The sequence below is a fragment of the Cydia splendana genome, chromosome 9 (genome assembly GCF_910591565.1).
Source record: "Cydia splendana chromosome 9, ilCydSple1.2, whole genome shotgun sequence".
In the NCBI taxonomy this organism is placed as follows: domain Eukaryota; kingdom Metazoa; phylum Arthropoda; class Insecta; order Lepidoptera; family Tortricidae; genus Cydia; species Cydia splendana.
Genome location: NC_085968.1, coordinates 1,030,273 through 1,058,155, shown reverse-complemented (window position 1 = coordinate 1,058,155; position 27,883 = coordinate 1,030,273). Strand labels below are relative to the sequence as shown.

At 38.2% G+C, this 27,883-nt stretch overlaps 1 protein-coding gene across 3 annotated transcripts in view; it reads right to left on the bottom strand.

Moving 5' to 3' along the window:
- LOC134793331 (neurotrophin 1) overlaps nucleotides 1-26,821 on the bottom strand; it is a 30,026-nt gene extending 3,205 nt beyond the window's left edge. For 2 of the 3 annotated variants that reach the window (XM_063764869.1, XM_063764870.1), the window contains exons 1-4: nucleotides 26,248-26,821; nucleotides 4,668-5,012; nucleotides 3,797-3,965; nucleotides 1,615-1,804 (exon numbers count right to left, since the gene is read on the bottom strand). In XM_063764869.1, coding sequence (XP_063620939.1) covers nucleotides 1,615-1,804; nucleotides 3,797-3,965; nucleotides 4,668-5,012; nucleotides 26,248-26,718 — 1,175 coding nt within the window. In that variant the 5' untranslated portion in view covers nucleotides 26,719-26,821. The remainder of the gene's footprint in view (nucleotides 1-1,614; nucleotides 1,805-3,796; nucleotides 3,966-4,667; nucleotides 5,013-26,247) is intronic. The other variant, XM_063764871.1, reaches the window with a different exon arrangement.
- Nucleotides 26,822-27,883: the final 1,062 nt, after the last annotated feature.

The window sequence follows — 27,883 nt, the reverse complement described above, 5'->3', positions numbered from 1 at the left end:
CATTCAAAATTAGTTTAAGATCCAAACAAAATAGTTTATAGATAAATGTTGATCCACTTTAGCTGCGGCAATTAGCTAACATCGCAATTAAGAAGGTACTTACATCGGACTGAATAGATCTGATGCCACAGTGAACAAGATAAAAGTTTATAAGAAAAAAAATTGTTATTTTCTAAATGAAATTGGTGACTCAAATAAGCCAGTCATTCCTTTCTACATTCCAGTACCTACATATAATATTGACGGTCGAGACTTTAACATTCTGGCAAGTGTTTTGTAATGGAAAACTTTTCTATATAGCTCCAACACCATTACAGAGAACATTTCTTTGTAACGTACAAGAAAGATACGGGTACTTATAACCACATGATGCCCGTTTTTGAACCTTAAATCCATGACATTGAGGTTTTATTTAACTTATCAGAACCAGGTATTTGACCGGTAGGTTCTTGACCAGTTGAGGCAAAAAACACAATCTTACTCAGATAACCTCAACCACTTTCACACTCTATATAACGTGATTTACTCTTTGCTCCATAAAAAAAATCAAGAACAGTTAAATAGTTGTTTAATCAGATAGTTCTACTTTCAACCTTAACTAGTAGTTTACAGGATAGTTATTAGAATGATTTATTGTTGTTTGAATATAACGTCTTTATCTTACAATTTTCTTGCGCAATTTGACCTTTGTTTAGTTGAGAAGACCGATTGAACGCTAATATAAATCGTTTAAGTAATCTTAGGCCGACCGAATTATTAAATTGATCTCTTTGAAGTTAAATAATCATCTCAAATCGTGATCTTGTTCGTTACTGCAGGTACTCTACAGTCAATAGGTTAAAAACGTTTTCCTACTTCAATAAGTAGGTAGCAAACATTGGAAAGATAGAAAGTGTCTTATTGTCTGGTCTCAATAAAAATAAGGCACAAAAAAACGATTCATTGACAGTCCATTAACCATTTTCATAATTATTTTTGGTAATTGCTATGACCATTTTATGGAAAGTTGTACATATATTAAAAATCTTTCTTTGAATTAGAAAATGGTGTTATTATTACTTACGAACTTTTCGATCTAATCTTGATAGGAGAAAAGTGTCCCAAAATATTCAATCCGGCTCCATTCCGTTATCGTCATACTAAATCCACTTATGTTAGTGTTTTTCTAAGACAGATGTATGTATACTGATTTGCTTCTTGATTAGAAAATACATTTAACAAAAATTTGTCGCATACATAATCTTCAGAGTGAATGTAGTTTTCTCGCTGGCCCTGACCGCCGTGATGGTAGACTCGCCAATTGGACATTCCTTCTTAATCAAATACATACGTGGGGTAATCCTAAGAGTGTAGACACATGGTGTTGGTGAACAGTTCACATTTGGCTTGTTCGCTCGGTGTGAACACAGGCAGTTTCCTTGCCTCGCTGACCCTGATTGATATTACTTCTTATTCCAATACATACGTGCGGTAATTCTCAGAGTATAGACAAAGGGTATTGATGAAACAGTTCACACTTGGCTTGTTCGCTCGATGTGATCACATGCAGTTTCCTTGCTGACTCTGATCATCGTGATGGACTCGGCGGATATTCCTTCTTAGTCAAATACATACGTGGGGTAATCCTCAGAATGTAGACAAAGTGTGTTCGTGAACAGTTCACACGTGGCTTGCTCGCTCGGTGTGATCACTGGTAGTTTTCTTGCTGGGACTGGTCGTCTTCGGACCGGGCTTATTGTAGACTCGGCGGTGGCACGCCGTGCAGGTGGCTTAGGCGGAAACGTGCCTCGGCGGATGAGGTTGCCTGAAAAAAAAAACAGATGATGTTCGGCTATTTGGTTGGTTGAAGTTACTAAATAATATAATTTTTTGGGAGTTAATAATGAGCCATATATTAGGCTAAAATACTGTCGAGTGAGACAACATTGTCTATTATTGGAACTACCTACAGCCCCTACAGGTAATAAAAGTAGGCGATGATTGAGGCTTGACGCGTAGGCGATTGTGCACTACAATGAATTTTACTGTCCGGCAGTCCGAGTTTTTACGGTCCGATTTGGCACGCCATTAAATGTATATAGTAGCTTGTGCACTACACGTAATTTTACCGTCCGACATTTTACTTTTCCCCATTCCGGACCGTTTTTTTCCGGTCCGAGATGACAGCTATGAAAAACGTGTTTATGCTTGTGCACTGCGTCTGGAATTAGTATTATTCATGACTTGGCCGGGCGGGGGGGCGGGGTAGGGGGGGTGTGTGTTTCATGCTGCTACGCCGCACGGCCGCACCTGCGAGTAAAAAGACGGACAAGTGCACAAGCCAATCATCCGTTTTATTCATGCCATATCGGACCATGAAAACTCAGACTGCCGGACAGTAAAATTCATTGTAGTGCACAATCGCCCTAAGTATCGTTATTAATTTGTAAAAACCGGACAAGTGCGAGTCGGACTCGCCCACCGAGGGTTCCGTACTTTTTAGGGTTCCGTATCCAAAGGGTAAAACGGGACCCTATTACTAAGACTCCGCTGTCCGTCCGTCCGTCCGTCTGTCCGTCCGTCCGTCCGTCCGTCCGTCTGTCACCAGGCTGTATCTCACGAACCGTGATAGCTAGACAGTTGAAATTTTCACAGATGATGTATTTCTGTTGCCGCTATAACAACAAATACTAAAAACAGAATAAAATAAAGATTTAAGTGGGGCTCCCATACAACAAACGTGATTTTTGACCGAAGTTAAGCAACGTCGGGCGGGGTCAGTACTTGGATGGGTGACCGTTTTTTTTTTGCCGTTTTTTGCATTATGGTACGGAACCCTTCGTGCGCGAGTCCGACTCGCACTTGCCCGGTTTTTAGTATTTGTTGTTACAGCGGCAACAGAAATACATCATCTGTGAAAATTTCAACTGTCTAGCTATCACGGTTCGTGAGATACAGCCTGGTGACAGACGGACGGACGGACGGACGGACAGCGGAGTCTTAGTAATAGGGTCCCGTTTTACCCTTTGGGCACGGAACCCTAAAAATCATCATTTACATCCTCAAGCAATGCAAATCCTTTTATTTGTTTACAAATTCAATCAAGTTCCTGTTTTTATACGCAACTTCATATAAGCATTCGTGTTATAAAACTTATGTCATTATTTAAAACAGCGTTCATTCGGCCTTATTAAAACTAGTTTCAGAATAGCATCTGAATTCAAAGCGTTGCATTAAACTTAAATTTAAGGCAAATTTATTCGCAAACCTTCAAAAAATTACAATAATTTCTTTTAAAAAGTCGTCTATAATCATCATGCATGAGATTTTGATAACTTGACCATAAATATTATTTTGTAGTTAATCGGTTACGATCTACAAAACCGGATTTTCCTATATTAGGAAGAAACATGCTAATCCATATGGATTACGCATATACTGTATTATGATTTATGAACTGTGCTTACCTAACACGTTGAATAATAGTATAAGGTAAACGTACTGGTCCCAGTACATATCATCTTGAAACTTAAGTCATTGTCAATAGAGGTGACAGCAAGGTGTCATCTATTGGGCATTAGCATGTTGAGCACTAGTACGTTTACCTTACAGGCTTGTGGGGGATTTAAGCATCGATTCTATATTTCTAACTAATGTACCTACTTTTGATCCACCACCACAAGGCCACACGCTTGGCACCGACTTCAAGCGTATCAGTTGCTAGCGCATATATCCTTTTAGAAGTCGGTTTTGCTTTTTATTAAATTTGAATTGTTATATTCCACTAAAAACTTCAATTAGTGTTGAATATTCTTACCTTTCCTATCAATAAACCTATTCAGCGCCCTTAGCTTCTCAGCCACCGGCAGATCTTGCGCAAGAGTCTGGTTCGTCGCGTCGGCCATCAGGTCCATGGTGCTGTTCTCTGTCGCGTTCTTGTTCCTGACTATGGAGGGGGCTTCTGTCATTGTGGTTCTTGTTATGTTCTGGAATTCGAGAGGAGGAAAGATCAGGATAGAAGCAAGTGATTTTGTTTTCGTGTGGTATTTTGTCAATGGCTTAGATTGTAGGTAACATTCCACTGCATCCATTGTTTATGGCGATGATGTTGCAGACTTGCTATCCTTAATAAGTTTAATAACGATGAAAGGGCCACCCCACACTAACGTCTTCAGAGCGTCGGCGTCTAACCAACTTTAAGGGTGCTGCAGGACGCAACGTTGGCGACGCCATGGTCCATAGAGCCTATTAGACGCCGACGCACAAGAGATGCGAGTGTGGAGTGGCCCTAATACGATACGACGGATGCAGGAGCAAGTGATAGGATTGGATGTATGAATGATAGAAATAAAGATGATGAACTGTATGTTACTGGATTTATTGTAAAATTGTAAGATGTAAGAGTCAGTAGACTGGTATGGAAGTGAAAACGTTAATTTTAGATACCATAATCGAGGAACAAGAAAGTAAAAGTCTGAAATACTGAATAACCTATATCTTTTGCTTATGTTTTATAATAAAAGTTTAACGAAGAAGAATAATCGAAGGTACAATTAACTAAATACCAAGAGACAGAGGAAGTTTAATATGTAGGCAAGTAAAATGAAGAAACAATGAAGGGTAACTTCAAGGAGTAAATATTTGCAAATAAACATTTGAATTTTGAAAGAATAAAATACAATACTTACAGCAGTATCCTCTTTCTTCTTAACTTCATTGCTTTTATTATTTTTAGTGTCTGTATCTGTTTTGTTAACTGTTTTAGGACTGTATCTCCTTTGAGGTATTCTACGGTATCGTGTTTCTGGTGCTTTAGTTGTTGAGTATTCGAATGGTTCGTCATCAAGTAGTGTATCTGTGTCTTCAGTGAATGAGCGTCTGAGGAGTTGTGCCTGTGGCAGGGTGAGGGGTTCCCTGACTTCCCTGGGTTCTTTGCCTGAGCGGACAGCCTTGCGGATGAGGTTGGCCATGTCGAGGAGAATGGGGAGCATGAGGTCGGATGTCGCGTTGGCGTTGCCGAACATTGATCTCACCTGGAATACGCATAGTTGGTAAATTAGTTTGTGTTATGCGAAGACTAATGGCATTGTTCACGCGCTATAAGCCAAGTAGCTATTAATCATTTGTATTAATCTGTTATTTTGACTTATATGTATTTGTAAGAAAGGTATAAAACATAAAATAACTAATTGAGGCTTGCAAGATTTCAGGAATAAGGGGGTCTATTATTGGATACGATGTGTAAATTCTAGTAGTTGCAGTACACCGCCATCTATTGTAGCCGACAAACTAGGAGGCGTGATTTTTTTTTCTAATACTTAGTGCTAGCTGGGTCGAAGACATTTTTACTACCATAACGTAACGTATACGCACTAAATTCATAATTATGTAGGCCCAGGTTATCATACTAAAACATAGGCGAGAAAAAATATTGCTTGCTGTAAACATTAACTGTGTATCTCATGTGTAAAATATAATGATATAAAACTAACCGCATGCTGTGTTAATTACTATAATTATCCATTCATAGAACAAATACCCCATTATTACTTAATAACCTTAAGTATTATTTTAAAAACAAATCTCTAGAACTATTTTATCTATGAAGTCACGGCCGTGAGAATCGCTGAGAAATACCAAAAATGTAGGACAATTGAGTCTTGTGCATTTGATTTTTGACCTTATTGCTAAAGAAATAAGAACGTTGGTAAGCGCAATAAAATAGCTAATTATAGTTTTTCAATGAACCCGATTCTAAGGTAAGGTCAGTTTTTAAGATTGTCTTATAATTGTTATATAAAAACATTAAGAACCGTATTGTTTTAAAGACATTGTTGACTTAAAAAACTTACAAAGTTAATTAAGATGTTTTTAGTTGAAACTAAAAAGTTCAAGTACCTAGTTATTGCAGCATTTGCATTGAATTTGCAGTTTTCTTAGCAGCGTTATCTTTTGTGTGAGAACGTCACATTTTTACAATGTTTACGGAATTATGTTAAGTACTTAGGGGATCCATGTGCGCCGATGGCAAAATCATCGGCGGCGGCGTCCGATGATTTTTTGACCGGCGGCGGCGGCGTGATCGGCGTGAAATCGGCGTGGCATAATTTTTAATACTGTGTGAGGACGTGGCTGTAGAAACTCTAGTTTAAAGCCTTCTGAATATTTACTAGGCCACAGTAGCGGCGCGTGAGAATTTTTGCTAGGTAACCCGTAGCAAAAAAAAAAACACCTACCTAACCTAACATTAGGTACTTACTTCTTCTGCGCTAGATGTGACCTTGGACGCGAACCGTTGCAGTTAGTTAGTGTAGCCCCTAGTAGTATATAATATAACCTTTGCCGTACTTGTCATCACTAATTAATCTCAAAAGATAGCGTGGTAAACGTGTTGACTCATTTAGCAATCAATTTACAACACAACAATCAAAATGGGCTACGTAAAAATACCTATTCTTAAAAAACACGAACTGACCTTAAATACACCTGCACTGCGAACAATACACAACACTTACTTACACACAAAATACTAGCAAAACTAAATTTCACTGGTTAAGTAAGTTTTAAATATCAATTTATGCACAAAAGTAACTAAATCACATATAATTTTCCAATAACAAGTGTTTGTAAAACACCGGGAATGGCGTATGAATACCGGGAAAGCTAGATCTAGAAATAGGACTTTATTTGAAGAAACCTCCGTTAATAAATAACTCAATTTGAAACTACATAAGATTCTTGGGCTCAGTAATAAAAGTTATCTGTATTTTCAAGGTTTCCACAAAATATGATATTAATAGCAGCGAAATACGATAACATTTTGCACATTAACATTCAATTAATGTTTTATATGGCAACATTAAAGAATTGTGGAAAACATTACACACTCCAATTTTAACCTTATTGCCTTGAATTATGGGTTATATTTTCAAATGAAGCAATTTCCACAAAATTGTGGAAAATTACACACTCCAATATAAACCTTATTAACTTGAATTAAGGTTTTTAATTAAAATGAAGCAAGAAAAAATTGTGGAAAACACAACACACTCCAATATAAACCTTATTACCTTACATTTAAGGTTTCTATTCAAATAAATAACTCGACGCAGGACCGAGTTATTTTTGAGCTCTTATACGCGGACTACCATAGCGGAGTTTATGCGTGTGTGCGTGAATTTTCGTATCTGTGGTGGTGGCTCATCAATGAATAGTGAAGTTTAGACTCGAGAAGCTCACTTCGCGCGCCCGCTATGATTGGTTGAAAAATCTATTACTAATCTTTTAGTACCTACTACGTAGTGTTTTCGTTATGAATAATAAGTTTGGTATATGTAGCAAGAAATGTTAGGCAAGCCGGTGGGAATCGGGTTGTATGGAGTCGCCGCCACTGCTAGGCCATCCAAAACATATTATGTGTGTTTTCTAAATTATTGCCGAAAATTATATCCCATCATGTCACTTGGCAACATCAAACATCAAACATCAACATAAAACACAAAAATATTTCTTTATAAGTTAAATCGTAAGTTTAAAAAAATCTACTTATATTGACTTTTCCCAGCCGCTGTCGCCTCACCTGTTTATGATTTGTTACGAAATAATGATGAACTACATACTTTATACATTTGTCTGAACTGAAGTTTATCAGAAATGTACCTAAGTTAGAATAAAGATGTCGTCGTTTTCGAACATAAACGTCTCTGGCAGGTTGATTCGCTCAACAGAATGTCTTAGAACTGTCCCGTGTAGCATGGCACTTGCAGGGGGAAAACCCGAGTGTCTTCAGACCTACATACTGCGAGCGACTCCCCAAAGTTTTGATAGACGAGCACTCTGACGGAAAATTTACAGTAGCTTGTTAAACTTTTTATGAGATTTAACATTTGTACTTCAAGCTTTAAGCTGACTTTTATAATTTTGATTGAAATATATAGTGTGAAGTGAAAGGAGCTGATAATCACCATAATATGACTAAGAATTGATCATGTGTAATCTTAAGTGAAATTGTATATTATGTGATAAATAAATTATGATGTTTACGCGTGTCACCAGCATCACACATAAAATCATAAAATTCGCAATTATAATCGTGGCGACAGCTGGGTGGAGATTCTAAGAAGAAAATAGAATGTCTATGTCCTATCCTAGGATATGAACCTGTTAATTTCTTGACTTTATTTCGTTGATTAAATTGACAATCAAGAGACTATTAATGTAAAACAAAATGCGTTCTATAAAAAAACTGTGCGATAAAATATCAAATATTAATAATAACCTTTGATCCAGAAATTAGATCTTGTTTAAATTAACGCTAAATCGTTATCACAGCCAACACCGCAAGGACAAAAATGATGTTAATTTGTTTCACTGGAAAATGAAACAAGCGAAAAAGGATAAGGATCATTAAATTATATCTCTGAGACTATCTACTCCCTACGCAACATGCAATAATACACGATAGGTATGAAAAATTTCCACGCCGATTATACGCCGGTCAAATTTATCGGCGGCGGCGGCGTGGAAAAATCGTCGGCGGCGGCGGCGCGGCGGCGCGGCGCACATGTCTAATCCGTGCTCGTAGAATTTTGATATAATTATAGGTTTAAACAATCTTTATTACAATTATTACTCATAAAAATATAACAATTCACTTACATGAGTTAACATATTAAGGATAACTCACGCTAGACCGGACCGGGCCCAGGCAGAGGCGTCCGACATGTCTTTTCGTTTGATTTTGTTCGGTTTTAATTAATTAATTATATTTTGTGTTACCATTGATTCAAATTTTACTGCCAATTTGCGTATGGTGGGATTGGTGGGCCGCTAGAGGTAATGAATAATGATGTTCATTTTTCATCAGGGTTTCTGAATAACTGCCAACTAGTCACCATATTATTTCAACAAAACATTTCTTATACAAAGGGAGAATTTTAGCGGCTACATTATTTTAAAGTCTTTTATTTAAGTCTAAAACATTTTTTCATTAATTATAAAATATACAAAAAATAAACAACATTTTTGTTTGGTAAGTACAATTCATTGATGTTTTATTATTTGAGAATAGTAAATTCGGATGTGTTTGTTGTGTGTTATAAAAACACAATCATCATCTTCCTCGCATTTTGTACGGCTCATGGGAGCCTGTGATCCGCTTGACAACTAATCCCAAGAATTGACGATAAAAAACTCCATCATAACAAATACTTAACATTGTACAGCATTATATCGTCAAGATAAAAATATTTTACCTAAACCCTAAAACCACTTCAATTAGAAGTTAAGTATCGTAACAATTTATAAAAGAAACATCTTTCCACCCAAATAGCCAATTTCCCGCTGAGATGATAGAAAAACACCATAATAACATTCAATAAACCGATCACTCTAAAATCTAATCCGTTTACTATAACTAGAAGCTGCATTCAATCTTTGAAAACCTCAACTTAATTTGATATTACTCGCAGTACATCACGCAAACTTATAATAGTGCAAGCGAGCTGTAGAGGGTAATGCCAAGTCAAGATCAGGTTGTTAAACGTAGAATGATGCTATTACAGATTATGAATGGTCGATCGGTGATATAACGGCTATCACCCATAAAGAGGCGAAAGCGCTCACGTAATGCGAAAGCAACAGTACCTTCGATTTTTAAAATTCCGAAACTGTTTTCCGAGAATTTTCGAAATATTTCTTCTTCTTCCACCTAAGCTTTTTCCAATTATTTCAGGTCGGCTCTCCTTGTGCTTTTTCTCTACACAGGACAATTTTTTTGCAGCTTGGCCGTCAATATTTGCGTTTTTTCAGGTCATTTTGTACCGTTGTCATCCGAAAATGTTCAAAATGTGACATTCGAAATTCAAAAAGGCAACGCCAAATTAATTTACAATAGAAAGAAATTAAAAGTGCTTAGAGCACAGATTTACAATGACGGCTTTCATAGAGTCACAATCACATTAAGTACTTATTTGGAGAATTTAATCAATCGGTTCACCAGCTAAAGTATCTTATTTAAGACGCAAAAAACTCTCTGAGACAACCTTAGCCGTAACAAGAGCGAAGGATCCTATGTTTGCGTTCTTATTTTGCCGCATGCACCCAGAAAGGTGGGCCAAAATGGTTACCGAATGGGACCCACGGAATACCATAGATGAATCATGGTGTAGGCAGACCAAAAAGGAGATGGCGGGACGACTGGACACATTCTATCCGGATTGGAAAGTACAAACAACAGGTTAGAGGGGAGGCCGTTGCTGAGCAATGGGACACTAAATCCGGCTAATAAAAAAGTCTGACCAAGTGACCAGCGATTATGAACTTAACTCCGTTATTTTATCACGCACTGTAGTCCTACTGGACCATGTTGCGCTACTTGCCCAAAGATATGGCCAATGTAAGCGTCACAAGTGATCTTGCTGAGATAGTGGACGGAATCTCACAGTTTTAGACCTAATGTGGTCAATCAATGGGGTTGGCCGGTGGAAGTTTTTAGCAGATGGCGCCATCATAGCTTGCCCCGTCAATCCCTAGAATTGTGTCAAATTTTTGTTTTTTTAATACCCTGGATGCCAGCTCTTTAAGCCAAATCTCATAGAAAAAGGGGCAAGCTATGATGGCGCCATCTAGGCAAACCTTTGACAGTTGCCAACCCCATTGAAGCAGGAAATTGAAGTAGTATATGGCTGATAGGGTATGTAAGTAGGATGGTATATTAGTAATGTGTTTAGATTTTAAGTTAGGACATTTATTTTAGTGTGTATGTAAATTGTTAAGTAGATTTTAAAATTGACTCCTACGTACCAATAATGTTTGTGGAATTACTGATTAAAAAGATGATGATGACTAGACTAGACGCTAGACGCGGACTTGCGTTTCACCCTGTCGTTGCTCTGCTACTGATCCGTACTAAGCGCTATGCATCCAGCTTTATCATGCGAACGGTTAAGGAGTGGAATTCACTTCCTGCAAATCTATTCCCAGTCCACTATAACTTGGATCTCTTTAAATTGAGAGTGAATAGACATCTCTTAGGTAAGCATGTTCCATCCTAGACTGCATCGGCACTTACCATCAGGTGAGATTGTGGTCAAATGTTTACCTTTTTCCAATAAAAAAAAAACAACGAAAAAGGTTCAAACTTACATTTTGACGTTAAACTGATTGAAGCAGTTACCTGGCGGAATGGAATGGTAAGTTACCTACTTGAAGAATACAGAGTGAAATCTTATAGAGAAAATTATAATGATTAGTTTGTATACGAAAGGTCCATATTTATTTTTGTATAGTTAGTAAAATATTGACCTTCAAATGTTTTCAAAAGATCTAATGGAAGATTTAAACTTTGAACAGATGTGTGTGCTGATAGAAGTAGTCTCACTAACAACAAACAGCAACAAGATACATCCGTTTTGGTCTATTTCATGCCGCCGTATCAACTGCAGAATGCAATCTATAGTATTAATTACTAGAAAGCTGATTTTTACAGTTAGACAAGGAAGCATTGAAGTTCAGTCAGTGTAATTAAATCAATTTTCAAACTGAAATTGAAATGGAACAGGAATGTTGAAGCGATACAGACAATACTAAAGAATAATGAAATGAGACATAAATATGTGGAGATAATAAGAAATATCTTTGATATGATGATGTGGTAAATTCGGTGTGGTAGGGTTATATGTAAAATAGTTCCTCATTTCGAAATACATATATAATTTAGCTATCCAGCGTCTACGGCACCTTGCCGAGGGGCGATTTTTTATTGTAGTTTAGGTTTGTATTTTTATTAATTTAGTATAATTTTAGTTTATAAGTTTTTATACAACATTTATATTTATTTCATGAATAAAGACTATTTAGCGATTATATAATATATAATTTAGTTAGTCATTCGGGTCGACCAACTGGACACCGTCCTGTTGGTCATCCTAAATATCGTGAGGCGGAAAAAAGGACGAGGCAGGGCTATAACCGCAAAAATCGAAGTTCGTAAATTGCGGGCATCTTTCTCTGTCACTCTAATTACACCTTCATTGGAAAAATAGAGAAAGATCCTCGCAATTTGTGAATTTAGGTTTTCGCGGTAGGCCCTCAAAGCGCTATCACGCCACCTTACGCCGACGCCGAGCTCATGAAAACCTAGATTCAAATTGCGAGGATCTTTCTCTATTTTTCCAATGAAGGCGTAATTAGAGTGACAGAGAAAGATGCCTGCATTCGGCGAACATCAATTTTCGCGGTTATAGCCCTGGACCGAGCAAAGTGGCGTGCTCTTGTGTTGGAGGCCAAGTCTCAATGGATCATCGCGCCAGCCAAGTAAGTAAATAAGTAAGCTATTAATTTGTTTTTAATCACGTTTAGGTAACAATATGCTTGTCTACATCGGAAATAGAATCGCGTGTGTCGTAGAGGAAACACAAATGTGGGTAATTATAATTTTTGCATGCGTGGCCGTAGAATGGCTAATTTGTGGTTGATTTTGTACTGGTGTTTACCTACTTCCGAGGCTCGTAATGATGTATAAAGTGCATTCTTTGTGAATGCGAGCTGAGTGCCAGTTGGTCAAAAATGCTGACTTACTTTCCAACTAGAGTAGGATCTCGCAAACTCTGACATCGATATACCTATACATTATTGTAAAAAGAACTGTGTTTTATGTAGGTAACTACTAATGTTAATAACTTGACTGCAGGTTGTGCATGATATTAAATATTTTACCTACTTACACCATAAATATGGTAGACTGAGGATAGGTTAGAATGTGACCTATGAACTTGACGGTCGGTCTAGTCGGTAGTGACCCTGCCGATGAAGCCAATGGTCCTGGGTTCAAATCCCGGTAAGGGTATTTATTTGTGTGATGAACACGGATATTTGTTCAGAAGTCATGGATGTTTTCTATGTATTTAATATATTGTTATTTAATACTTGGATACGTAATACATTTATGATAGTAAAAATGAACTTATCTATAAAATAAAACCAAAAACTAAAACTTATTTAAATATTTATATATGTATATTATCGTTGTTGACTTACAACGAAAAGTAAACAACTGGCAGGAAGTAGCTCAAGACAGGGATATATGGCATGATTTGGAGGAGGCCTTTACCCGAGAGGGGTCCAAACCTACTTAGTTTTAAAGATCTTTTTAAAGATGTAGATTCAAATTAATTATTTTTATGTTAGCTAATTAGTTCAAAATTATAACTGTATTATTTTTAATGCGTACCTATAGCTTAAGTTGGTTATGGAATAAATGGGCTTTTTATTTTATTTTTTAATTTATTTTATTATCGTTGTCTAAGTGCCCAGAATACAAGCGTTATTGAGCTTACTGTGCTACTTACTCAATTTGTGTAATAATGTCCTATAGGTAAAGTAATATTTATTAATTAACATACGTAAGATCATGCTGACTTACTCAATTGGCTGAAATATATCTAGGTCTAACTCTAGATATTTCTCTTGCGCAGTGCAAGGTTACATATTTTAAACGTCAAACTTCTATGAAATTATGACGTATAAATAACACTGGCACTACGTGTGCTATCGAAATCGTTGCAGACTTGTCTTGGTCTAACTCTAAAACATGCATTCGGTAGCTAACTTTTCTTAGATCGTGGTTCCGATGCATTGTTCTAAGTAGCCCGCTTCCACTGTAACGAGGCCGGTTTTTGCGACGCCGCGTTTCACGCGCGTTATGGACCCATTGAGTCATTCCGGCAACATTAATGGCGATGGCGTGTGCTGCTTGATTTTTGGTTGACATGCTACGGAGGAGGAAAAGGAGGCGGGCGGACGGTCGCGGTTAATTTAAACAAACAAATAACCGTAAACTCGGGTTACTTTGACCCAGTGGATGGTGACCTACATGAAAACCTCATTTAAAAGGGTCTAATTCAAAGCATAAAAACGTCAAAGATTAGCTAAAACAAACCTGCAGCGGTATCATGGTCGCGTTTTTATCACCTGTCATGTTATGCGTCACTTTCGCACTTACATACTTGTTAGAACGTGACAAGCATGGTGACAAATGATAAAGAGCCGGCCATCTTAACCCTTCTGATGGAATATTTCCATAATTATAGTGCAAGAATATAACCTGGACCAGTGTTGGGCATTCAAGAATAAAATCATTATTTGAATAAGAATTCGTAGGAATAAAATCATCTCGATTTTATTCCCGTCAAAAATATTCAAATAATTTTGGTCGGGAATAATTCGTATGAGAAAAAATTGAATGAGAATAACTTATTCTTAATCAAATAAATATAATCATGATTTTTAATCGAAATAATATTCCACGAATAAAAATGTAGTCCGGGTACCGTATAGGTACTAATTACGTATAGTTAGGTAGATGTAATAGTAGTTAGTCTCTTGTCTAATTTATACCTATTTTATGGAATAAAATCTTACAAATTGACTGTCGCATAACGCATAGTTTCAGTAACCGTATTATTTTTAATTTACTAACCAAATCATTAGGTTAAATTTAGCTGGTCTAAGCGCTTTGTCTCTATCACTCTTACATATTAGTGCGATAGAGAGACGGAGGTAGCGTTCCGTTGACGTAGCGCAAACGATTGGCATATTGGCTACGAACCCAAGGTGCCTAGCCAAGATGACAATTTTTGTTTTTATTTTAATAACAAAATCATTAGGTAAATTTAGTTGTTCTGGAGGCCTAGCCAATATGCCAATCGCTTGCGCTCCAACAACGAAGCGCTTTCTGTCTCTATCACTCTTACATATTAGTGCGATAGACAGATTAGAGACACAAAGATAGCGTTTCGTTGTCGTAGCGCAAACGTTTGGCATATTGGCTACGCTCCCAATGTGCCTAGCCAAGATGCCAATTTTTGTTTTTATTTTAATAACCGAATCATTAGGTAAATTTAGCTGTTCTGGGGGCCTAGCCAACATGCCAATCGCTTGCGCTCCAACAACGAAGCGCTTTCTGTCTCTATCACTCTTACATATTAGTGCGATAGAGAGACAAAGATAGCGTTTCGATGTCGTAGCGCAAACGTTTGGCGTGTTGGCTACGCTCCCAATGTGCCTAGCCAAGATGCCAATTTTTGTTTTTATTTTTATAATCAAATCATTAGGTAAATTAAGCTGTACTGGGGGCCTAGCCAACATGCCAATCGCTTGGGCTCCAACAACGAAGCGCTTTCTTTCTCTATCACTCTTACATATTAGTGCGATAGAGAGACAAGGATAGCGTTTCGTTGTCGTAGCGCGAACGTTTGGCATGTTGGCTACGCTCCCAATGTGCCTAGCCAAGATGCCAATTTTTGTTTTTATTTTAATAACCGAATCATTAGGTAAATTTAGCTGTTCTGGGGGCCTAGCCAACATGCCAATCGCTTGCGCTCCAACAACGAAGCGCTTTCTGTCTCTATCACTCTTTCATATTAGTGCGATAGAGAGACAGAAATAGCGTTAACGTTGTCGTAGCGCCAACGTTTGGCGTGTTGGCTACGCTCCCAATGTGCCTACCCAAGACGCCAATTTTTGTTTTTATTTTTATAACCAAATCATTAGGTAAATTTAGCTGTTCTGGGGGTCTAGCCAACATGCCAATCGCTTGGGCTCCAACAAAGAATCGCTTTCTTTCTCTATCACTCTTACATATTAGTGCGATAGAGAGACAAAGATAGCGTTTCATTGTCGTAGCGCGAACGTTTGGCATGTTGGCTACGCTCCCAATGTGCCTAGCCAAGATGCCAATTTTTGTTTTTATTTTAATAACCAAATCATTAGGTAAATTTAGCTGTTCTGGGGGCCTAGCCAACATGCCAATCGTTTGCGCTCCAACAACAAAGCGCTTATTTATTAGTGCGATAGAGAGACAGAGAGAGCGCTTCGTTGTCGGAGCGCAAACGATTGGCATAATGGCTAGGCCCCCAGAACAGCTAAATTGTAACCAAAGATTTGGTTATTAAATTAAAAACAAAAATTGTCATCTTGGCTAGGCACATTGGGAGCGTAATATCCAACATGCCAAACGTTTGCGCTACGACAACGAAACGCTATCTTTGTCTCTCTATCGCACTATATGTAAGAGTGATAGAAACAGAAAGTGCTTCGTTGTTGAAGCGCAAGCGATTGGCATATTGGCTAGGCCCCCTGAACAGCTAAATTGTACCCAAAGATTTGGTTATCAAATTAAAAACAAAAATTGACATCTTGGCTAGGCATAGTCATAGTCATAGTCATAGTCATAGTCATTTATTCATAAAACAATATACATTGCGTTTGAATTTTACATTATATCACAATTACAATTTATAAATAACAATTAGAAATTAAAGTATTACAAATTATGTATTCTGTACATGGATGACCTCAAATTATTTGCACCAAATAGCCAAGACTTGTTGGAGCTACTGAAAACCACCGAAGTCTTCAGTAGTGCCATCCACATGGAGTTTGGTGTCGATAAATGTGCGGTTATGCATGTACAGCGGGGGAGGGTTGTAAATTCAACAAATTTACAACTTTCTGAGACAATGTCTTTCAGATCTATCTCTGAATCAGAAACCTATAAATACCTTGGTATGTCACAGTCGTTGGGTATTGAGGACGAGGGTATTAGACGGTCGGTGAAGGAGCGCTTTTTCAGTCGGCTCACAAAAGTCCTTAACAGTCTTTTGTCAGGAGGCAACAAAGTGCGCGCCTTCAACGCCTGGGTAATGCCCCTACTCACATACTCCTTTGGCATACTAAGGTGGACTCAGACCGAGCTGGACGCCCTGGATCGGAGGGTCCGGTCACTGCTCACCACACATCGCATGCTACACCCACGCTCGTCAGTTATGAGATTGTACATCCCACGGAAGTGTGGAGGCCGAGGCTTCCTAAACGCCAAGGATCTCCACAACCGCGAGGTGTACAATCTCAGGAATTATTTCCTTAACAACGAGTGTGGGATGCATCGTGATGTGGTGGCAGTAGACAGGAACCTCACGCCGCTGTCCTTGGCAAACGAGAACTGGCGCAAACCTGTGGTACTAAGTACTGCGGATCGCAAGGCGGCATGGGAGAGTAAGGTGCTACACGGGCGGTTCTACAAGGCCCTCACGGGACCCGATGTGGACCTGCTCGCGTCGGTGAACTGGTTACGATTCGGGGACCTCTTCGGAGAAACCGAGGGTTTTGCCTGTGCAATTGCGGACGAAGTGATGATGACGAACAACTATCGGAAATATATCCTGAAGGACGGTACGGTCGACATTTGTCGGGCATGCCGCCGTCCCGGAGAGTCACTCAGGCATATCATTTCTGGTTGTTCTCATCTTGCTAACGGCGAGTACTTGCACAGACATAATCTCGTAGCCAGAATTATTCACCAGCAACTTGCTCTTCTATATGGCCTTGTGGACCGCGAAGTACCGTACTACAAGTACTTACCTGCGCCTGTTCTCGAGAATGGTCATGCCACGCTCTATTGGGATCGATCTATCATCACAGACAGGACTATTGTAGCCAATAAGCCTGACATTGTGATAATAGATCGATCGCAACGTCGGGCCGTGCTCGTTGACATCACCATCCCCCATGATGAGAATCTCGTGAAGGCCGAGAAGGACAAGTCCAGTAAGTACCTAGACTTGGCTCACGAGATAACCGCCATGTGGGATGTTGATTCGACGATCATTGTCCCGATAGTCGTTTCAGTGAACGGTCTAATAGCGAAGAGTCTCGACCAACATCTTGAGAGACTCTCGCTAGGTGGTTGGATCAAGGGTCAGATGCAGAAGGCGGTGATCTTGGACACGGCGCGGATAGTCCGCCGGTTCCTCTCTCTGCAGCCCTGACCACCGGTAGCTTGGGCCTTGCCCCGCTGCTGGCGGCACCCTAGGTTAGGTTTTTTATAATGTGTTTATATTCATTTTTATTGTTTTGTAAGTGTTTTTATATTTTACTTTTATATTCATATTATAAATAACCTAACTTAAGATGAGAAATGAATAAAGAGATAAAAAAAAGTATATGTCAATTGGTCTAAATTAATTAATAACTATTATGTCAGAAAGAGAAAAAAAAAAAATACTACTTAATAATACTATGTTGTACTCTGAGCTGACAAAAACTCATCCACAGAATAGAAGCCCTTCTTCAACAAATAAGTTTTGAGACAATTTTTAAACAAATTCAATTTAGTGACTGACTTCAAATCGGATGGCAATCTATTGAATAGATTAACTGCCTGATAAGCTGAAGAGTGTTTAACCACTTGCAGTTTAGTGGTTATTGTTTGTGGTAAGTCCTTCCTTCTAGTTTCCAAGCGCTTTCGTCTTTCTTCCAGCGTTTCAATACAGTTAAGGTACTTTATAAGGTCGCTAAGAATCACAAGAATATAGAGACTAGGTACTGTGAGAACTTCAAACTTATTAAAATAAGGTTTACATGATGTCATCTGTGGTATTCTGGCTATTGTTCTGATCGCTCTCTTCTGGGCCACAAAGGCAGACTGAATGTTGTAAAGGTAGCTATTACCCCAGAATTTTACGCTGTACCTAATTTTAGATTCAACCAACGCGCGGTATACCATTATTAGTTGAGCCGTATTTACCTCTTCTCTAAGGCTTCTTAGTGCATAGCAGGCCGAACTTATAGAGTTGACTAGTGACGATAGTTCTACTTTCCAACACAAACTCGAATCAATCCTGACTCCGAGAAATTTAACAGAATCCACTTGTTGTATTTCAACTCCATTTGATATAACCTGCAGACTGTCTTTGTTTCTGGAGGTGGTTTTAAACAGTAAAGCATTGGTCTTGGTACAGTTCAGTTTGAGGTTGTTTGTGCTGAACCAGGTATTTAGAGCTTGTAGAGCAAAGTTAACCTTGTAGCTCAGCTGTATCATGTTTTCCGCCGATACTATAGCGTTGGTATCATCAGCATAGACCACAAGTTTAACGTCCGGAACAGAATGCCCTATGAATGATACCAGGTCATTGATAAAAATTATAAAGAAGATAGGACCCAGGATCGATCCTTGTGGAACTCCTCTTTCCAACTTGGTTATTTTTGATCTGTGTACAGTTTCTTTGCTGTCTTGAGTCCATTGAACTTCAACGAACTGTTGCCTGTTTGCAAGGTAAGACCTAAAAATTTCAAACATTTTCCCTCTTATGCCGTAGTGTTCCAATTTTGCAAGCAGAACTCCATGGTCAACGGTGTCAAAAGCAGAGCTCAGGTCGAGGAATAAACCTGCTACTTTCCTTTTGCTATTGAGTTGGAGAACTATGTCTTCAATGAGTCTTGTGATGGCATCATTTGTGCTTCTGCTTTTCTGATATCCGTATTGTCTCTCACTTAGTATGTTATGTCGGTTGAGGTGTCTTGTTAGTCTGTCTTTCATAAGTCTTTCCAGGATTTTGGACAGCGTTGGTAGAAGAGAAATGGGCCTGTAGTTCGTTGGATCAGTTTTTGGTCCCTTTTTATAAATGGGCAGGACTTTTGCCACCTTAAACTGGTCAGGGAAAGTACCAATCGTAAAACATTCGTTAAAAAGGTACATTAATGGTTCGGAAAGAATATCTATGTTGTCTTTAATGATAGATATGGGAATCTCGTCGTATCCACAGGATGTCTTAGGTTTTATACTTTTTAAAATGTGTTTTAGCTCGACTTCATTTACCGGATCAAAAACCATGTCATTTTGAGTTTTGACGGCATGAGCCCGTAACAATGAGAGTGCTTCTTGTGTAGTATTACATTTGCTGTTACTTTGTGTGAATTTGTCCAAGAAGGTGTCACATACATCCTTAGGGTTTTGAAGAAGATTTGTGGGCCCATTTTCTTGGGCTATTTTCAGACAAATATTGCTTCTTGTTTGTTTGACAGCTTTGCTACAATGCCTGTGAACCACCTTGGGTGCGTAGCCAATATGCCAATCGTTTGCGCTACGAGAACGAAACGGTATCTCTGTCTCTCTATCGCACTAATATGTAAGAGTGATAGAGACAGAAAGTCTTGCGTTGTCGGAGCACAAGCGATTGGCATCTTGGCTAGGCCCCCAGAACAGCTAAATTTACTCAATGATTTGGTTATTAAATTAAAAACAAAAATTGTCATCTAGGCTAGGCACCTTGGGTGCGTAGCCAATATGCCAAACGTTTGCGCTACGACAACGAAACGCTATCTCTGTCTCTCTATCGCACTAATATGTAAGAGTGATAGAGACAGAAAGCGCTAAAAAACAGCTAAATTGTCCTAATGATTTCGTTATTAAATTAAAAACAAAAATTGGCATCTTGGCTAGGCACATTGGGAGCGTAGCCAACATACCAAACGTTCGCGCTACGACAACGAAACGCTATCTTTGTCTCTCTATCGCACTAATATGTAAGAGTGATAGAGAAAGAAAAAGCTAAAAACAGCTAAATTGTCCTAATGATTTGGTTATTAAATTAAAAACAAAAATTGGCATCTTGGCTAGGCACATTGGGAGCGTAGCCAACATGCCAAACGTTCGCGCTACGACAACGAAACGCTATCTTTGTCTCTCTATCGCACTAATATGTAAGAGTGATAGAGAAAGAAAGCGCTTCGTTGTTGGAGCCCAAGCGATTGGCATATTGCTGCGGCTAGGCCCCCAGAACAGCTTAATTTACCTAATGATTTGGTTATAAGAATAAAAACAAAAATTGGCATCTTGGCTAGGCACATTGGGAGCTTAGCCAACACGCCAAACGTTTGCGCTACGACAACGAAACGCTATCTTTGTCTCTCTATCGCACTAATATGTAAGAGTGATAGAGACAGAAAGCGCTTCGTTGTTGGAGCGCAAGCGATTGGCATGTTGGCTAGGCCCCCAGAACAGCTAAATTTACCTAATGATTCGGTTATTAAAATAAAAACAAAAATTGGCATCTTGGCTAGGCACATTGGGAGCGTAGCCAACATGCCAAACGTTTGCGCTACGACAACGAAACGCTATCTGTCTCTCTATCGCACTAATATGTAAGAGTGATAGAGAGAGACTATGCGCAACTCTACGGAGGGTCAACGTTTGGTATGTTGGCTAAGCACCCTGATCGGATGATAGAACTAGATAGTGTATAGCGAAACTCTTCAATGTGTACTATACCTAAACTATAGTAACAAATATCAAATCAATCCGACTTTTAAATAGAAGGGTGAAAATCAACTTATAACCGATTGTACTACAAAAATTAACTTAATTCTAAATAACATTTTAATTGAATAAAACCTTAGTTAGAATAGGCCCACTTCTAGAATAATTATTCTGTTTTTTATTCCGCATTTAAAATAAGAGTCACATGATTTATTCACCTTAATTTTATTCTAAAATAACTAGTGCAAGAATAATTCTAATTCAAATCGATTTGAATAAGAATAAAATTTCTGTTTTTATTCTTATTCTTATTCAAGTTAATTTTTGCCCAACTCTGACCTGGACCGAGTAAATCTCAACGGCCAAAGTTACCCTCTAGGGCTAAAGTAACTTTACGTTAAATGAATATTATGATCATCTTGGCATATCTTCATCTTGGTATATCGTCGCCTAGCACCCATAGTACAAACTTTGCTTAGTTTGGAGCTAGGTTCATCTGTGTAAGATGTCCCCTAATATTTATTTATTATTTATTTTAAGTAATTATATTTTGGAATGAGTAATCTTATCGGGTTATTCGGGCCACTGTGTAAACTAATCAGACGTTCACTGTTCGGGCCATGGGAATATGAAAGTGAGGCCAAAGAAGCCTGTATCCTAAATACACCGTGCTCGAATTCTACTATACTCTTGCGTAAATGTCACGGTACTGGTATGTGCACTGTCCAATTTAGAAAGGGAATGTCCAAAAGGTTAGATAGTAGATTTAGGATCTAACTAGCGAATATACAAGCTCATAGAGTCGGGCCAAATAAAGTCTGCAGCGGATTTGATAGCCCACGCAGTGCAAGTGTCATTTATACGTCATCATTTCATTGAAGTTTGACGTTTAAAATAACACTTGCACTGCGTGGGCTATCAAATCCGCTGCAGACTATTCTTGGTCTGACTCTACTCGTATCCCGTCCAGTACCCCTATACGGCTACCACCAGTTTTGACATTGACATAACGCTCACGTTTACGTAACTTACTTTCTATGCATCTCGCTCGTACTCGCATATGCGAGCAATAGTGCAAGCGAGATGTACAGAAAGTAAATTACGTAGACGTGAGCGTTATGTCAATGTTAAAACTGATGGTAGAGGCTCTAGTTGTACATTTCATCCGACAGCGTGACGTGACGTACGCGTTTGCGTTAAGTGTCATGTTGTATGGGATTTTGAGTTTCCAAAACGTCCCGCTTGGCGCGCTGTTCAAAATCCCATACAAAAATTTTGACATAACGCAAACGCGAACGCACGTCACGTTACCGAATGAAATTGACAATAGAGGTTCAGACTCTAAAATCAAAACAAAAAAGCCAAACAAAAGCTTAACTAAAATATTTTTACGCGAATGAATATTGTCTCAAAATTGTTTAATCTTAGATCATGGACCATGGTGTGTAAGCATGTAGCACATAGCACATGTAGAACACACTAAACATGTTATAATTGCTATGTTCGTTATGTAACGGCGACGTCGACGACCGCTTAGTTCCGATTTGAACATAAAAGTGCAATTTCCCGCTGACATGGTTTAGTTCCGGAGATGTAATTAAGCACTTATGATTTTCTTAATAACACCTGTGTTACATTGTTACACATTATTAAACAAGTCAAATTTTTGCAAGAATATACGAGTACGATAATTTCTAAGATATAGCTTTATATCCATAACTAAGTGAGAGTGGTCGAAAATGACCTGAATCGATAAAAGGATGGTAGGTATATCTTTTTTTTTTGGTTTTCCTCAAGTTGGCTGGGTTATTGTAATGCCCCTGATCTAAAATGGTATCCAAAACTGACATTTTAATAATGATTTACTGATCAAGGCATTTTTTCGTCAAAAGAGAAATCCAAAGGGCCATTAAATCAATTTTAGGCTACACACTGGAAGTTTTGAGATGGATTTGCGAATTTTCACATTGATTCTAAATACTGAGATAGGATGTTACCTACGATGAAACAAACAGTACAGTCATCTTTATTACTGAGATTCTCAAACATTACCTTTCAAAACATTATTATGGCTGAGGATGTGGCCAAAAAATTAACACACAGAAATAACTTAAAATTACTTTTATGGAGCCAAATAGAATCTTGTTAGGCTTTAATTATGTTATAGGTAAATATTTGTATTATAATTTGCGACAACAAAAAGGATCAATGTAAGTAATGCCAGGGCGTTGCAGATAAATATTTCCTTCAACACTTCCAACTTCGCCTTTGAAATCGGATGCAGTTGTCGACATACTCCATCGGGCGCCAGATATTCCTCTCTCCATCCATATTAATGACTACCTGATAATTGTCCGATCATTCCATTCATGCATAATCTTATGGCTCAATTAACGATTTAATTTTATCTAAATCTATATCCATAGACAGTCAAGTGCAGGCCGGGGTTCAGGCAGACCGAAAAGGAGATGGCGGGACGACTTGGACGCATTCTACCCGCGGTGGGAAAATGCCGATGAAAGGGTCAAGTGGAGAAAACGAGGGGAGTGAATCATTCAAAACTGACATACTCGTATTATATGTAAGTAGGTATTACTGTGGTAGGTATTACGCTTAGCAAAGTAAAGAGAAATCTTAAGAAAACAAACGGTAGCAATGTAATATCAACCGTTACACGCATACTTTCGGAAGTAGTATCATATTTGTCACTCACGTATGAAAGCATGTATTACAAGTGATTAATTTAAAAATATCACTTAAACTAAAAACGAGTTAACCCATTACCAACTTAAAACGGTATAACATAAAGTATATTTTTATAGAAGCGAAAAACTGCGTATGAGACGTTTAGATGTAGATGTAGATATTAACAATGCTCTAGCGACCAAAAAAGTGCACTTATTTTGCGACACGACGGAGAGAATTGGCTCCAACGATTATATTAGCTTTTCTCGGATAATGTTGCAATTATCTATGTGAACGGGAAATTATTAAGAAAAAGGTGTTAGGACATCACGCGAGTTGAAGATATTGACAAACTTTATGGCTTTAGTTCTACGTCCAACTCAGTAAGATTAGTAAATCTGATGCAATACTTTTATAGTAAAAAGCAAGTGCACGTATGTATTAAACTACATATTTTTATATGGTATCCAACACTAAAGACTCTATTAGCTGAAGGCCTAATAATAAATAAATTATAAATTATCATTTATTTTGACCATCTGGGATCTGGGATGAAAAATGAATGAAAAAGAAGTTTTTCAGGAAATAATTAAATATTTAACACTGTTCAACTGTAAAATTTCCAAGCTACACAAGCTTTTTAGATCATCATCTTCATCATCTTCCTCGCGTTATCCCGGCATTTTGCCACGGCTCATGGGAGCCAGGGGTCCGCTTGTCAACTAATCCCGAGAATTGGCGTAGGCACTAGGTTTTACGAAAGTGACTGCCATCTGGCCTTTTTACATGCGGCCTCTATAGGCGCGTTGCGATGCATTTTCATCAATTATTTTTATTACCTACAGATCTAGAATGATGCCTACACTTAAAGATAATTGTTAGTGAATACGAATGTTATGCTACTAAAGGTGATACAGATGAAAGTTCAAAGCAATAAAAGGTTCCACAGTTTCACTTGTCAACCGGTATTGCAAATATTGGCGACACGCAGTGCGTAACTAACGTGGTGTCACTAATGCCGCGAATTATATTAGTTTCGCTAAATGTATAATTATAACGGAAACACATTATAATCGCTATTTACAAGAGATTGAAAACAAGTATATGTTATTAATTAATTTAAAGCTGGGGCAAAGAATACTTACTTACTCTATACTCTATACACCGTGTTTTTATTGAATTCCGTTAACTTCGGGGTATAGTTAAGTACGTTTATAAGAACTAAATGGCATAATTAATTTAAAAATTTTTTTTTTTTTTTTGTTTTCTTTTTTGTTTTTTTTTGTTTAAAAAGTAATTAAATGTAGCATATAGCGTTGTTGTAACACGGGCATTACATTTAACTCAACCAAACAATTGAAATCTGTGACATATCAATGTCATTTCGTACATCAATCGACCGAGATTGTACTTAAGTTTAGTAGCAAATGTATGAACTCATTCTAAACACTAATCAATATGTAAGCCGGCCCTAAGGCAAGTGTACACGCTTGTAGAGGCCTTATAGGAAAAAAATAAATTATGGATTATCTCCGAAATGGACTTAATTAGAACATCGGTATCTTTGAGAAAGTTACTTGATTTAAGCTCAGGAATGCACCCTTGAAATTAACGGAAATAAAAAAAAACACGGTGTATATGATTATGGTACATTATCTACCAGTAAAATAGCAATAACAATTGAATTTAGTATCTGCCATAGGTGTTCTAACTATAATCAAATCATTGTAAGAGATTTTTTTATTATCAGATAATTATGTATTATCCGTTTTCAAACAAGAAAGCGCGAACGGACTCTAACATATATACAATTAAATCAAGATACGGATCTGATCAGAACTACTCGTAACTAACAAACTTGCAAGCCTTCACGCATCGTCTCTCCCGTTATAATTCCGTTCTACATCAGTCAGTAGTAAAAGAAACACAAGCTATTTAACAGTTCTTCTTCTAAATAGCCCTAAGAAAGGCCCATCGTTTATTTAGGCTGTATTTTGTACATATGTAGACATAGAAGGTCAATGTTCTTTTTCAAATCCTTATAGAGTTGGGTTCTTTTTGATTTTCTCCATTCCCAAAAGTTAAGAATATCGTATAAAAGTATATAGGTATACATATAATATAATACACTCTACGCCGGCCGCTGTTTCATGAATGTGTAAGTTTTGGGACCCAGAGAGATTATATATTTTGATTTTCTGTGTCTACTCTAGATACTTTTGCATACATAACTAGAGTCAGACCAAGATAGGTCTGCAACGATTTTGATAGCACACGCAGTGCAAGTGTTATTTTAAACGTCAAGTTTCTATGGAATTATGACGTATAAAATAACACTTGCACTGCGTGTGCTATCAAAATCGTTGCAGTCTTACCTCGGTCTTAACTCTATCGACCTAGTGCAATTTGTGTTAGTAGCAAGTTTTTACGAATCCTGCTGTTGAAGAGTTGCTTCGATAGAATATCAAATAAGAGAGGTATCTTACCTGTGACAGATTGAGCGGCTGCCGGCCCGGCGGCGTGCTGACCTGACTGGCCACCAGCGACGCCAGCGCCACCCGCTGGTTCCCCGACATCGCCCTGATGATGGGCAGGATCTGCGCGAACTTCCCCACGTGGTCTTTCCTCTCCAGCGCCCGCAACACCGCATCCCTTATCATCCCTTCCTTAGCCCTCAACTTATGCGACGACTTGTAATTTTTCAAATTCCTTTTCGTTGTCGTTTCTGTATGCTCTTCAAATTCTTCATAAGAGTCTATATTATACTGTGGTCTGTGTGAATTGGTCACTCCGTGCGGCTTAACAATCCTCACAGGAGGCTTGACCACTGTTTGATAATGTCTCGATTCCTGCGCTATCATAATCTCATCGTCATGCGCGAACTCAAAGTCTTGTAAATCATCATCAGCTACAACTAAGATCACTAAAACTAAAGCAGAAATAAATTTAAACGCCATTGTCACTCGATTAATCTCACTTCACTGCACATTATTTAAATTATGCAATAGAAATCTTTGCGCATATCGTACGCGCACCGCTTTCGTCCGCCGCGCGTCGAATGAGCGCGCGCGCATGCGAGCATCTTCGCATATACCAGGTGTCAGATTATACCGGATCTGGTAACTTTCTCTCTTACCGGGTCACCTTTGGGTCACTATTGATAAGTCATTGCGTTTATCAACGTGGTTACACTTAAAAGGTGTTGCATGACGATCTAACTTTTCTATAATGCATTTAGAAAACTGAATGTCAATCTAAATTAGTCTTTAAATATATGATAGTAAAGACACTCAGTGTTTTTACCAACTTGATGTTTGTGACAATGTAATTTTATTGTACAAAGATTTGATGGGATGATATTCCACTTTTACAAACATGCTTTCACACATGATTGTGTTACCGAATAAGTTATAATATAATGGTTATAGATTTTGAAGATTGATACGAGATTTACGAGTCATGTAACTGACTTTTATACGACCTACAATTTTATTTATTCAGCAGCTATAAAACCTAAGTGATGTAAATGTAAAGGTGCCGTTCGAATTTAGACAGCATTACTGTTGCAGTATAACAGCGCGACATTACTGCCGAATGCAGTGCTGCAGCAAATGTAAATGTGATATATTTTTTTAGATAAAATTTACTTATTTTTACGTTGCTTGCAGGAAAGCAGTCGGCTGCATTACTGCAGCAGTATTGCAGCGCGATATTACTGCCGACTGCAATGCTGCTGCAATAATACTGATGTTCGGCCCGATTCGAACTTGAAGATACGTCAATTAATAGATCTAGAAACAATATGGATTAGATATGTCACGTTTCCTCAAACAAAAACGTCACTTTGGCCACTGACACATCTAATCCATATCGTTTCTAGATCTATTAACGTTCCTTAATTGACGTATCTTATGGCCCGATTCGAACTCTAAGATTCGTTAATTAATAGATCTAGAAAGGATATAAAGCCTACCTACCTACCTACCTACCTACCTACCTACCTAATTTAGACTACCTGCCCGATTCGAAAGTCGGGCAGGTAGTCTAAATCCGAACGCGCGGTAGCTTAACTTCACGTGCGTCTTTGCACGTTGGTGATAAAATAGTTTTTAGATGAGCGGT